General features: G+C 42.7%; 1 protein-coding gene across 1 annotated transcript in view; it reads left to right on the forward strand.

Moving 5' to 3' along the window:
• Positions 1–14,989, forward strand: part of Cdk4 (Cyclin-dependent kinase 4) — a 624,877-nt gene that overhangs the window by 388,754 nt on the left and 221,134 nt on the right. The window contains exon 3 of the mRNA XM_067148010.2: positions 14,818–14,955. Coding sequence (XP_067004111.1) covers positions 14,853–14,955 — 103 coding nt within the window. The 5' untranslated portion in view covers positions 14,818–14,852. The remainder of the gene's footprint in view (positions 1–14,817; positions 14,956–14,989) is intronic.

Below are 14,989 nucleotides of genomic sequence, written 5' to 3' on the forward strand. Positions count from 1 at the left end.
CTAGCCGAGCGCAGCACCTGTAAGGCAGACCCTCCGATGGGGGTGGGCGGCATCTGCCACGTGTAGGTAACTGCGTGTTATTGTGGTGGAGGATAGTGTTATGTGTGGTGTGTGAGTTGTAGGGATGTTGCGGACATCACAAACACCCAGCCCCCGAGACACTGGAATTAACCAATGAAGGTTAAAATCCCTGACTCGGCCGGGAATCGAACCCGGGACCCTCTGAACCCAAGGCCAGTACGCTGACCATTCAGCCAGCAAGAACACATACCAGCCCTCCTGCCAATCTTAAATCTCTGGCTGTACCAGAAATTGAACTCGGGCCTCCAAGGCTGACAGCCAGTAGCACTAACCGTTACACTACGGAGGTGGACGTTACATACACCGAGGCAGTAGGATGAATAGGTCTGGTAGATAGTGTCGAGTAGTATCAGCTGTATGTAAAACGAAATTCGGTTGCTGCCCTACCGTGTATGTTCTTTCTTCCTCTGATCACGCTCAAGAAAATCTCGAATATTGCAGTTAGCGTTCTCTTACATGTTTTTTTTTTTACAGCGAAAATGGGATAGGAGTGGGAAGGATGCGACCGTGGCCTTATGTAAAGTGTGAAAATGGGAAACTACGGAGTACCATCTTCATGGCTGCCGACAGTGGGGTCCGAACCCATTGTGTCCCGAATGCAATCTGATAGCTACGTGGCTCGACCCGCGCTAGCCACTTGCTCGATGCGCTACATGTTGTACCCTACCGTAGTTGTTAGATATAAATCTTTTTTTTTTTTTTTTTTTTTTTTTTTTTTTTTTTTTTTTTTTTTTTTTTTTTTTGCTAGGGGCTTTACGTCGCACCGACACAGATAGGTCTTATGGCGACGAGGGATAGGAAAGGCCTAGGAGTTGGAAGGAAGCGGCCGTGGCCTTAATTAAGGTACAGCCCCAGCATTTGCCTGGTGTGAAACTGGGAAACCACGGAAAACAATCTTCAGGGCTGCCGATAGTGGTATTCGAACCTACTATCTCCCGGATGCAAGCTCACAGCCGCGCGCCTCTACGCGCACGGCTAACTCGCCCGGTAGATATAAATCTCGCATAGCTGATTACCATAATGGTCTGCCTGTTAAATGGTGCTGATCTATAAAATACAGCAGTAACAACTGTTCAACTATTTCAGTTGATTGACAATATTCAGATATGGAATAATGCGGCTCGAATAATTACATATTCTCCGAATCGTGCGCTTTCTCTTTACATTGGTTTGGGACTGGGAATTATTATACTTCACTGTCTATATGGTATGCTTTTAAGTTCAATATTTTGAAAATAAACTGTCTTCGCTCATCGAATGAAACCGTGGCAGGTTTATTGAAACACATGCTCCTGTTGGGCTGCAGCACTGTTGACAAGTATGCCGGGCGGGAGAGTATAACAGTAAGGATTTGCTTTTCCGTAGCGTTCGTGAAATCAGTACTGTGAACTACACCGGAGAAAGGGCCTCTTGTGTAACTTGTTGTTGTTGTTGTTGTTGTTAATGGCGGAGGCCTGTATCGTTGCTTTAATCACCGCCGTGTACTTTATGCTTGATAAGTCAGCCCAATGCAGTTGAGATGTTTTGAGATAGTGTATGCATTTGTAATTCACTGGTGCTGCCATCGTTTTTATATTAATAAACGATGGTCGGTACACTGACCTGTATAACAATTGAACTGCGCATATCTCCTCCAATGCTGAACCTACTTGACGGTATCTTACCTTTCCTTGCTGCGTAGTTCGTATCACACATTATTAAAGTGTGTACTTGATTTACGGTTTGTAGCACTTCATTTAGTTTTAGTTATAAGATTTGAATCCAATAATGTCCCACTATTGTATAGCGAAATGTAACGACGAGCAGACGTAAGACGTTTCCATCGGTAAGTTTTAATATAGTTCAATCTTATTTTAAATTGTGCATCTTCTTATGTAAGGGTAAGGGTTATTCTGCCCGAAGGCAGGTCCGAACCTCCGCAGAGGTGTTCCTGAGCCGGAGTTTACGTGCGGTAGGGTGGCCAGTTCCTTTCCGCTCCTCCATTCTCTTACCCCCCACCAACAGCGCGTGGCAACCCATCCAACTCCTGACCACGCCCAATGTTGCTTAACTTCGGAGATCTTACGGGATCCGGTGTTTCAACACGGCTACGGCCGTTGGCTCTTATTATGTATTCGTTATTATATCAGTACATTTTAATATGATGATTGTGGGTTTCCATTTAACGTGTCGGATGATTTTAAATCTTGGATTTTTAACATAAGACGTGATCAGTGAAAACCGAAAGGAAGTGAGACTTCCAGAGTTTTCTGAATATACAGCCTATTTCCCATTGAGTTTTCGTTTTTCGCTGCCCTTAATGATTGCTTTTCTTTCTATTTAAAAATTCGCACATGCAATATTCGCAGCCACCTTGGTGAGAAGCTAATAACAGTACACTGAGCTATCACGTCCGCTTTAAGTATCTAATGCATGCATGTGTTTTCATTTTATACCTGTGGGTGGGTGTGGTAGAGTGGTAGAATATATCCATGGTGCCACCTGTCTGCTGTAAGGGCTTCCAAAATGGCTGAGATTAAGAATGTATGTGTGCATGTTCCAGCATAACTCTCAACCAAACTTAGTACACATATGACTTTGACTTACTATATGGAAAAACGACTATGGGGGAAAATACATCCCTATCAGCCCTACGGGAGAGGTGAAATAAAAAAAAACAGAAACGACTGATGTTAGTTTCGGTACGGTAATCGGGACCCGAGATGAACTATGACACTCGATGCCATTTAAGTAATATTTCCGTCCCAGTCGGGATGGGGGGTGAGAAGGAGTAAAGTAGAATGTACAAAATGACCGAGAGAATGGATGTATGTGAGAAAACACTTGAAAGAAAGCTCAACCGTTCAGAACCACTGCAGAACGTTTTTACGTTCCTTCTCTTCTTGGCAACGCAGTTACCTAACAATCTGGTAAAGAAAGTTAAGGCATCCTGGAACTGTATGGTATTCCAAAACAGGAATTTTTAAAGCATGCCATTTAATTCAAAAGTCTGCGGAAGAACATACGGGAGAAAAGGGTGATGGCGATTGTGTGAACGGCATTCTGACAGGCATCTTTTCTTAAAAATCTCTACACCTTCTGTGTTTTCCAGTGGCAAATGACGGAGAAAGAGCATTTTCTGCTTACAAAAACATTTTATCTGCTCGTAGGGAAAGTTACCGTTGTTTTTGCATAAGAGTCAAAATTATTCTTAGCCTGTATATTGATGAAGACGAGTAAGCATTTGTAATTGGAGGTCTATTTTTGAGATCCACGTTATTTTGTGGCAAATCTGCTAATTTCTTACTATTAGCGCGTATATTAATATTTAATAAAATTCTAATTCTGAGTATAATTTTACAGTGTCTTGCTGAACCAGTACTTATTGATATTAATGTTGATGAGAAATTTAAGGCCTATAAAAAAGTTCTAGTTTCAACAACTTAAAAGGAATTGAAATGAGCTTCTAATTTGCATTTTTAAATACGCTTATTTTTAATTAAAATTTCTCTGTAGCGGATCCAGACTTACGCCTCTTTTGAATTCACATACCTTCCGCTGCCTCCGCTTGCCTCTTGGGTTCCTATCACAATGCTGGTAACATAACTGCTTGTATCTTGGATCTGCTACAGTCAAATTTTAGATTTTGTCAGGACAAGGAATATGTTTTCTCACTAAACATGCACCATAATCGAACCTTGTTAAGCACCGAAACGAAGAAGAGAATAATCGCCATAAAATCAAACCTCTTACACTTCATTTCAGTTTCTCAGGCAGAGCCTAGAAATGAAAAAATGAAAACCTACAACCTGTTTTCCAGTCATTGACCGGGTCAGGGATGTAATGAATGAAGCATATATAGGCTGTTATTACGATGGGGTCGCCACTCCCAAAGTGATTTATTAATGACTGATATATGCTATGAAATGAGAATGGAGAGTGTTGCTGGAATGAAAGATGACAGGGAAAACCGGAGTACCCGGAGAAAAACCTGTCCCGCCTCCGCTTTGTCCAGCACAAATCTCACATGGAGTTACCGGGATTTGAACCACGGTATCCAGCGGTGAGAGGCCGACGCGCTGCCGTCTGAGCCACGGAGGCTCGCAGAGCCTAGAATCGAATAGAATTTTAAAGCCACAACGATAACTGGTAGTTCTTATTATTAGATTATTATTATTTTGCACAAGGGTGTGCATATTTATTCAAAAAGACATCAGTCGCATTAATTCCAGACCTTTGGAAAGATTAACGGGCTGTTAGAAGATTGGATCTTACGGGGCGAGTTGACCGTGCGGTTAGGGGCGCGCAGCGGGGAGCTTGCATCCGGGAGACAGTGGGTGCGAGCCCCATAGTCCGCAGCCCTGAAAGTGGTTTTCCGTGATTTCCCATTTTCACACTAGGCAAATGCTGGGGCTTTACCTTAAGGCCACGATCGCTTCCTTCCCACTCCTAGGCTTTTCCTGTTCTATCGCCGCCATAAGACCTATCTGTGGTGGTGCGACGTAAAACAAAGTGAAAAATAAAACACTAATGATATGCAGTATGAGCATCAATCATTCAAACATTACTTACAAAATTTAGCCTCTGATTTTATTAACACAGGCACTTTTGAAATTTGGTTACATGGTTTAAACATGTGCATACTGCAGTGAATTAAAAGCTACCGAATCTGTACTGTAGAACGTAGCGATTTCGCTATAATGTTTGTAAGTAGAATCGATGTTGACCATCTGTTTGTACACGAGGGCTAGAACAAACTCAGTGCGGCCAGAGAAACCGCTGGCAATTCTAAAAGTGATGTTTTCATCGATTCTTACTTCAGCAGGTGGCAGATGTCTAAATGGTACCTAACCACTGATCTGTATTGTAACTGGATAGCGCATGGAGCTGATGCCAGAGCTCATTGCTTGAAGTCATTTGGCGCCATCTTACCTTTCCTTTCTCGTCGCCAAGAACATTATTATTATCATTATTATTATTATTATTATTATTATTATTATTATTATTATTATTATTATTATTATTGTTATTTTACAGAATGCTTTACGTCGCGCCGACACAGATAGGTCTTATGGCGACGATGGGGCAGGAAAGGGCTAGGAGTGGGAAGGAATTGGCTGTGGCCTTAATTAAGGTGGGGATCGAACCCACTATCTCCCGAATACTCGATACTGATTGCACTTACGCGACTATAGCTATCGAGCTCGGTCGCCAAGAACAGCTGATGTTACTCGTGCACTCCTATTCATAATATTTTTCTCCTGTGTTGCTGTAAGATTATAAACAACTTCCTGGTGATTTCAAAACATAGTACACATATTTGGAAATATAAACAATTTTTAATTCACTCTGTTAGATAGAATGCTAACACAAATGGTACATCTCTATTTTGATGGTGCACTCTGATATTCTTGTAATTAAATGGAACACGTGATTTCTATCTTTTTCTTATTTTTTTCATTTATTACTGATCTGCTGTTGACTGTGATGTCCTATGACTATTACAGCAAGCTACGACGACAGCATCAGCATCATTTATAAGACAACCTAAGATATGTTTTAAAAATAGGATGATTTACACAAAATTGCAATAATCTTGGCTGAAACATCTGGTGGGTGATCCTGCAGCAGCTGGACTGGTGTTTACGGTAACAAAATAATTGACGGGCAGACACTATGCCATAAATCCCTTTCATGACTTCCACGTGGTGATTAGACTCTATTTGAGATTGTTAAAATAGCTGTTGGTTTATCTTCGGAACGCCACTTCCTTTAGTAATTGCGATTGCTAGAAATTGCTAAAAATTCCTGTACATCGGAACACAACCTACAACAGATCGTTTACGATCACCGCCACGAGCTGGTGGAATGAACTCTCCAATTACATCAGCAGAAGGTAAATCTAAGACAAAGTTTAAAACCCTCGGCCAGCTTCATCCTATAAGCAGTCCCAGTCTTTCTTGAATGTGAATGAGATGCATGAATGAGAGTGACAATGGTTGTTTATTGTAGCGTGTTGCAGTTTATACTTCCGTTATACTTTAGTTAGTTTAGTTAGTGATACTTTAGTAATACTTCAGTTAATTTAATTTATACTTTAGGTTGTAAAGACTTAAAGTGTTTAACTTAGATCATTTTTAGTTTTTATACTGTTAGTACATATTAAAATGTAAATTGTCGAAATTTTTACATTGTAAAAATTATATTGTAAATTAGTACTCATTTATATACATGAAGTGGTTAAGTGTAAGAAAGGGCCGGGAGCCCTAACTTTGCCACAGTAAAGTCCCTTTAATTAATTAATTGCTTAATACGATATCTCTTCGAAAGAGAGGGATTCTTTGTTTCCATTTCCATTGCAGATATATAATCTGCGATCTAAACCGCCACTCCACCGCAAACCTATCAAATAATTTATAAAGTAAGTTCCAACTTATTAATCCTCAGCAAAGACTGCATTTTATAAATTTGTTTTCAGTCGTTTTCACGTGATACCATGGCAGATAAGCAGACAAAAAATGTATCTGAAACCATTTTCGAATTTATCTAATCGGAGACGTACGCGAAGCTCGAGACTACATGTTTACATCCAAGATGATGTTATGAACAGGGACGAATCGGCATCACTTAGGGCCCCCGGTAGTGAGAGAAGTGTAAGGCCCTCTGTAATATTTAAGTTCAATAACAACAACAAAAATAACATACCGAATTTCAAGTCCGAAATAATTCCATTGGTGAATGTGAAAGTGATGCATTTAAAAGAGAAACAACACAGCAATTCACTTATTCCTGCGCCCTTCTAGTGGCTGTGTTCGTTAAGGTGTAACGTCTTTAAGGTCTGATACCGGGGTTAGTTGGTTCGAGTTCCGTTGGTGAAAAAAAAAAAAGCCACCAGAATGTTGGCCGGCGGGGTAGGAGAGGTGGTGTAAACAATTTATAACAACTAGATTGCGTGCCAAAAGCCTGGGTTAGTTCCAACCCTTTCTGCAGTGCAGTGAGGTCGTTGGATTCTGTTGACGGTGAGTGGTCTATCGGATGCAGGCCACTTGGTATTATTCGACAGGAGTAGGCTGTGTGCCGGCCCTGGGTTTTACCCTTTCTCCACCTCATTATCATCACAATCATCTCCTCGCAACCAGGTGCGCAGGTTGTCTATGGCGGTCAGATAGAAAGTCGTGTTCGAGGCCTCTTCGGAGGCCCCACGACATCACATCACTCCTTCCTATGTACAGTGCACGCTTTTCCATTGTAAACCTAACACATACCTGCCAACTTTCCCGATTTAGGCGGGGGACTCCCGATTTTCGACAGTTTTCCCGCCTCCCTATTATTGTATTATTTTTCCCGATTTTAGCTTATTTTTTGGTGAACTTCAAACATTTGTTTTCAAATTCGGCCATTCCAGCATTGTACGCCAATGGCTGAATGTCCTTCGCTCATTAGCCGCTTTCAAATGAAATATCGACGTATATTAATACGAGAAATGCGCGCGAATGTGCGATGTTTATTGAAACCTGTATATCGCGACGCGTATATAGATAGTAAATCTCTCGTTCTCGCGCGCTATGTTCATGTTCATCCACATCAGTCTGGTCGATTCTAGAGACTAGTCACTAGATTTGGGGTCTATTTTAGTAATGTAGTGACAGAATTTCAAAGATAGTGACTAGTGACTGAGATTTTAGGATTCATTTGGAGACCATTCTGGCGAATTTTAATTTATTCATCATCATCATCTGGTTACCCTCCAGGTTCGGCTTTTCCCTCGGACTCAGCGAGGGATCCCACCTCTACCGCCACAAGGGCAGTGTCCTGGAGCTTCAGACTCTTGGTCGTGGGATACAACTGGGGAGTATGACCAGTACCTCGCCCAGGCGGCCTCACCTGCTATGGTGAACAGGGACCTTGGCTGGGGATGGGAAGTTTTGGAAGGGATAGGCAAGGATGAGGGAAGGAAGCGGCCGTGGCCTTAAGTTAGGTACCATCCCGGCATTCGCCTGGAGGTGAAGTGGGAAACCACGGAAAACCACTTCGAGGATGGCTGAGGTGGGAATCGAACCCACCTCTACTCAGTTGACCTCCCGAGGCTGAGTGGACCCCGTTCCAGCCCTCGTACCACTTTTCAAATTTCGTGGCAGAGCCGGGAATCGAACCCGGACCTCCGGGGCTGGCAGCTAATCACGCTAACCACTACACCACAGAGGCGGCCATTTTAATTTATTACTTGATAAAAATAGCGTTGCGCTTCGCATAATCGCGCGGGCGTGTGATGCAATATATCAATCTATGCATTTGCTAAGTATTGGCATCTAAGTGCATGACTGATTCGCACGTGCGGAGCATGAGTTCGTACTATTTTCGGAAGGCTTATCAGAGACCGATCATCTCGCTAGTATACTTCCTGTGAGGGAATAGAAATGTGTAATTTTTAGCCTTGTAGGCTTGTATAGCAACAGTCCGGTTTTGAGACAATAACTGTTATTATATATACCACAGTACTCCTGCATTGCGAATATGTAGAATAAGCAGGTTTGAGCATTTGTATCTCCTGATTTCTCCTGATTTTCATACCAAAATCTCCTGATTTTGGGTTTTGTAAAGTTGGCAGGTATGCGCGGCAACAGCCACGGAATGTGATGTTTTACCTTACGAGTGAGAAGTTTACGTCCTCATCTGCGACTCCGATGGAATTTCGAAACGAGTATGATAAACGTATTCACTTTAGCTACGTACAGTGTTTTATTCTATACTATGGTGACTTTACTTGCTTCAATTGAAATGTTTTAATATAAATAATTTTGACGCTTCGCCACCAAAATTTTGGATGATCAACCGTGTGTGTCAACTAGAGTTGATACCAGCACCGAATTCAGGTCGGTAATAATGACTTCTAATATTGTACTGAGAGCATTCACCAGGGAAAGCCTTACTGTGTTCTAATTGTACCATTAGGGACCACTGTGCAAGCCAGCGGCCAGTCTAATGGCTTGTATGTTGTGTCTGGCAGGCGCGAAGGCCATGAACGTGTCAAGTGTGCGCTCAACGAGTATGAGTACGGCTGTATCCATTCTCTGCCCGTATGTATGAGCTTGGGATAAAATGTTACCATGTTATCTTGAACATTTCAGGTTAAAAGTTCACACTCTGGCTAGGGATTTGCAGATATAGTGATGATGATAATGATGATGATGATGATGATCAGGACCAGGATTTTTAAAAAATAATTTGCTTTACGTCGCACCGACACAGATAGGTCTTACGGCGACTAGGAGTGGGAAGGAAGCGACCGTGGCCTTAATTAAGGTACAAACCGGGCGAGTTGGCCGCGCGGTCAGGGGCACGCGGCTGTGAGCTTGCATCCGGGAGATAATGGGTTCGAATCCCACTGTCGGTAGCCCTGAAGCTGAAGATGGATTTCCGTGGTTTCCCATTTTCACACCAGGCAAATGCTGGGGCTGTACCTTAATTAAGGCCACGGCCGCTTCCTTTCAGCTCCTAGGCCTTTCCTATCCCATTGTCGCCGTAAGACCTACTGTGTCGGTGCGACGTAAAGCAACTAGCAAAAAAAAATTAAGGTCCAGTCCAAGCATTTGCCTGGTGTGAAAATAGGAAACCATGGAAAACCATCTTCAGGGCTGCCGAAAATGGGGTTCGAACGCACTACCTCCCGGATGCAGGCTCACAGCTGCGCGCCCCTATCCGCACAGACATCTTTTAACTGGTGCACCATACACATTGCTAATATAGTCTATACATAGAAATTTTGATCATGGACCCCTCATTACAGACATGCGCATTTGTGAAGTAATTTTTTCGTCATTTTTGCCTCTTATTTACTTGTAACTCATTGTTTGCCATTTTACCTAATTAGTTTTGTAATTTGTCCGCCTCTGTGGTGTAGTGGTTAGCGTGTTTAACTGCTACCCCCGGAGGCCCCTGTTCGTTTCCCGGCTCTGCCACGAGGACAACCACAACGAGTACTACTACTGCTCACTCACTCCAACAACAATTGCTGTTCAGCTTCACAACATAACACCATCACTCCAACACTACTGACTGATACTGACTGTTCGCGGCGACCCTTTTTTTTTTTTACATACTTGCTGATGAAGTACTGGAATCTTTGGGCTGCGGCTAAGGAAGGAACGTACTCGTTTCGCGTACTAGAAGGCTCACGGGGAAACCAGACGAAAGCACAATACAAGGAGAGGCCGGTCATGCCTCTCACTCCGGCTGGGAGGTCGCCGGTGTTTTTCGTGGAACATTATTTCCGGTCATAAGGGGTGGGGTGTCAGCATGGGCCGAGTTTGCTTTACGTTAAAGAACAGTACGAGGAATGATTTAATAAGAAGGCTCCAAATAACAGAATAATGTTATCTGTCTTTGATTTTTTTAAATACGGGATCAGTTTTACGTCAACAAAAGTGGACAACAGGGCGCCCAAGGATCGTCAGGCGCGGCGCGTTCTGTATGTTCAGTGGTTCGGTGAACCCTCTAGAAATAGATAAGTCATAGTAAAATGGTTTATCAAGAGCCTATTCCTTGAATTGCCTCTGTATATTCGCGCACGTAGCGATAATGTTGACTTCAACATTCGGTTGCTCTTCGGAACCAGCGAAGAGGTTCAATTTCAGGACTGAGGGCTCGGGGCCGTGAGATGTAAGAAGGGTGCGCAAGGCGAGGGGCTATGATGAGCAGGGAAAACATAGTACAGGAATCGATAGACACGAGTTTACGCTAGACTAGCCCCGAAATTCACAGAAGCCCTGTCAGAGCGCGCGGTTAAAGTTTCCGGAAGGGATTTCAATTTCACGATTTTGCGGTTCTGATTTGATTATATTTTGGTAAAAGCGAAGTATTCAAAATCAGAGGAAACTGGATCAGCTTAAAGTATTTGCACCACTTATTCTCTCTCCCTTTCATTAGTCTTTTTTTTTTTTGATAACTTCTTCGAGGAAAATCGCGTAGCTACTTTACATCTACGTAAACATCAAGTAACAATAAATTTGGAAACGTTATTTTCCAAAGCAGCGAACCCCCCTGACGTTTTATCCACGCGCCGCTATTGCACTAATGAGAATCGTGGGTGACTTCTCCAACAGGTGTTACACTCCCCCACTGAGGAGGCGTCACTTGCCCTTCCGCATCGGCATTTTAGAGATCGCCTAATTTCTCGTGGAACCCCATTCCCGCTCCCCGGATCTCACGGCCCCAGATGCTTGTATGGGGCATGTGGAAGGAATTCGTTATCATTGTAAGCCAGACCCTCCGATGAGGGTGGGCGGCATCTGCCATGTGTAGGTAACTGCGTGTTATTGTTGTGGAGGATAGTGTTATGTGTGGTGTGTGAGTTGCAGGGATGTTAGGGACTCCACAAACACCCAGCCCCCGGGCCATTGGAATTAACCAATGAACGTTAAAATCCCCGATGCGGCCGGGGATCGAACCCGGGACCCTCTGAACCGAAGGCCAGTACGCTGACCATTTAGGCAACGAGTCAGACATGATGATGATGATGATGATAAAACTCCGGTGCGCCCATCGAACCATAGTTGCCGGGCTGAGTGGCTCAGACGGTTAAGGCGCTGGCCTAACCCGAACTTGGCAGGTTCGATCCTGGCTCAGTCCGGTGGTATTTGGAGGTGCTCAAATACGACAGCCCCGTGTCGGTAGATTTACTGGCACGTAAAAGAACTCCTGCGGGGCCAAATTCCGGCACCTCGGCGTCTCCGAAGACCTTAAAAAGTAGTTAGTGGGACGTAAAACAAATAACATTATTATTATTATTATTATTATTATTATTATTATTATTATTATTATTATTATTATTATTATTGTTCGAACCATAGTTAACTTTCGCCCGTAATATTGATGCCGATTTCTTTCTATATCACAGACCGTTCATGGACTTTTGTTTTGCCTTGTCAGCAATAAAATTTCGAACCAGTACTTCCAAGATAAAATTATTTCGACAGTTTCTATCATGCAGGAGCCCTCCTGCGGGCCATGATTAAGTTGTCAAGTCTGTATGGACTGACACCATGGTTAGCCGATTCGAGTCCCGTTGGTGAGAAAAAAGAAAATTGCCATCGGATGTAGACTGGTAGGGTAGGAGATGTGATGGTACACAATTTCTAATCACTCGATAGCGTGCCAATAACCTGGATTCAATTCCAAACCTCTCCGCCGTATTCGTATGGAGTGAGGGCATATGGCGGTGATTCATCTGTCAGATGGATACGTTAAGCTTTGAGCAGAACCCCTTGGTGCTATTCGTCACGAATAGGACATTTGCCATCATTCATTTAATCTCATTAACTCCTCTGATGAGCTTGACGTTAGGAAGGCCATCCGGTCATAGAAACTTCCTACAAAGAATAATTTCTTCCCCATGCCCTAACATGGATCATATTATGCTGAAAGGTATAAAATGGCAGGGAGGGATTCAGTTAGGTGGAAATGCAGTAAGCAGTCTGGCCTATGCTGAAGACTTGGTCTTAATGGCAGATTGTGCCGAAAGCCTGCACTCCAATATCTTGGAACTTGAAAATAGGTGCAATGATTATGAAATAAAAAATAGCCTTTCGAAGACTATAAATTGATGTTAGTAGGTACGAAATTCAACAGAATTGAATGTCAGATTGGTGATACAAAGCTAGAACAGGTCGATAATTTCAAGTATTTAGGTTGTGTGTTCTCCCAGGATGGTAATATGGTAAGTGAGACCGAGTCAAGGTGTCGTAAAGCTAATGCAGTGAGCTGGCAGTTGCGATCAGCAGTATTCTGTGAGAAGGAAGTCAGCTCCCAGACGAAACTATCTTTACATCGGTCTGTTTTCAGACCAACTTTGCTTTACGGGAGCGAAAGCTGGGTGGACTCGGGATATCTCATTCGTAAGTTAGAAGTAACAGACATGAAAGTAGCAAGAATGATTGCTGGTACAAATAGGTGGGAACAATGGCAGGAGGTTTCTGGGAATGAGGCGATAAAGGCTAATTTAGGAATGAACTCGATGGATGAAGCTGTACGCATAAACCGGCTTCGGTGGTGGGGTCATGCGAGGCGAATGGAGGAGGATAGGTTATCTAGGAAAATAATGGACTCTGTTACGGAGGGTGAGAGAAGTAGAGGGAGACCAAGACGACGATGGTTAGACTCATTTTCTAACGATTTAAAGGTAAGAGGTATAGAACTAAATGAGGCCACAACACTAGTTGCAAATAGAGGATTGTGGCGACGTTTAATAAATTCACATAGGCTTGCAGACTGAACGCTGAAAGGCATAACAGTCTATAATGATAATGTATGTATGTATGTATGTATGTATGAATACAAAACTGCATTAAAATCTTGTTCTTTTATGTACACGATCACTTCGCTAGGTTGCGGCGCGCACAAAAGCTCGAGTAAAGCTCGAACTTGTTCGAACTATGACGTCCTCTGTTCGAACAGTTCGAGCCGGGTTCAAACACATCAGTTGTGTGTGTGTGTGTGGGGGGGGGAGGTTGGCTGTGAGCTTCCGTTTTTCCATGACTTTTCCCCAGTTTTCCCTGGTCTTCTGGGAGTTCCATCTAAGCCATGCTGTTTGTCTTTCGGCTATTGTGTCGTCACAGTCTTCAGTCCACCACACACGCTTGCTTCCTTCCTTCCTTCCTTCGTTCCTTCTTGTGTGGGAGGCCAGTTCAGTTGCCGTCTAGACTAGGGCCACCTTCTTGTGAGGAAATTTTACTTGTCAGGAATGCCAATGAACGTGGTTCGTAACGTTTAACAGCCGATGATGACCATGATGATGATAACAAGATTAAATTTACATGGTGACTAACTTGAACAGAATACTTCCTTACCTAGAAGGCTGGATGAAACACAATATTATGTACTGTAGTTCAAATTATCGGCAGAATTGATCATGTCGGATATTTTCACTCTTCAGTGTAAATGCACATTTTTTCCAGTTCAACTGTCATTTTGTTCATTACAGGATAAATCCTTCTACTTTTTCTCTAATAGTGATTGAGAATAACATTTCATTCGAAGTATAGACTTGTTCTTTATATTTTGCTATAATGGAGCTACTTTTTGTAAAGCCATAAATAGCAGATTTCACCATCAAAGATTTACAAACTTGAGAAGTTTCTTTTGTCTTCTCGATTCATTTGATATTTTGATAAAAACCTGGACGTCTGTTTAGAATGTTGTCAATTTCATCAATGTAATTATTGTAAAATTGGTTTAAAATATATTATAATTATTCCTCTAATTGTCCAAGGCTTCCTGTTTGTAGTGATAAAATCCAGATCAGGCCTGCTGATTAAGGTACATTTTTGAAGAAGGCGAGGTGCTGGAATTTTGACTCCCATGAGTTCTTTTACGTATTGGCAATTCTGTCGAACGAGGCTGACGCATTTGAGTACTTTCAGATACCACTGCACTGAGCCGGGTTCGAACTCCCTCAACTTCGACTCAGAAGGCCAGCACTCTACCGTCTGAGCCACTTAGCCAGGCTGTTTAAAGTTTACATAGATCAATCAAATGCAGCTCATTGTTATTTCTAGATATTCATAGCAAATTTATAAAGTAATTCAGTTTTGTAAGCTGAGTATATATTTCTTCTTATGCATGTAAAGTTAAGCAAAATTTGCTACAATTGAGCATTACGAAAGTGTCTACGAGATTCGTAAGACGTAGTCTATGTTTAATTAAATTGTAAAATATTTTTTTGTTTCTTTCCTGATTTGAGCATATTTTTCTTTGTTTTAGGGATATTTGGTATGAAGTCGTGAGAAACATCCCGCATGCGCAGCACCATGCCGGGCCCCGCGGCCGCCAAGGCTGTCGATGGCAGTGGCCTCTCCCGGGACCACGGAAACTACGAAGAGGTGGCGCTAATTGGTAACGGTGAGTTAACTAACATTTTCTTCTCACCGATGTG

The sequence above is a fragment of the Anabrus simplex genome, chromosome 5 (assembly GCF_040414725.1).
Source record: "Anabrus simplex isolate iqAnaSimp1 chromosome 5, ASM4041472v1, whole genome shotgun sequence".
Classification (NCBI taxonomy): Eukaryota; Metazoa; Arthropoda; class Insecta; order Orthoptera; family Tettigoniidae; genus Anabrus; species Anabrus simplex.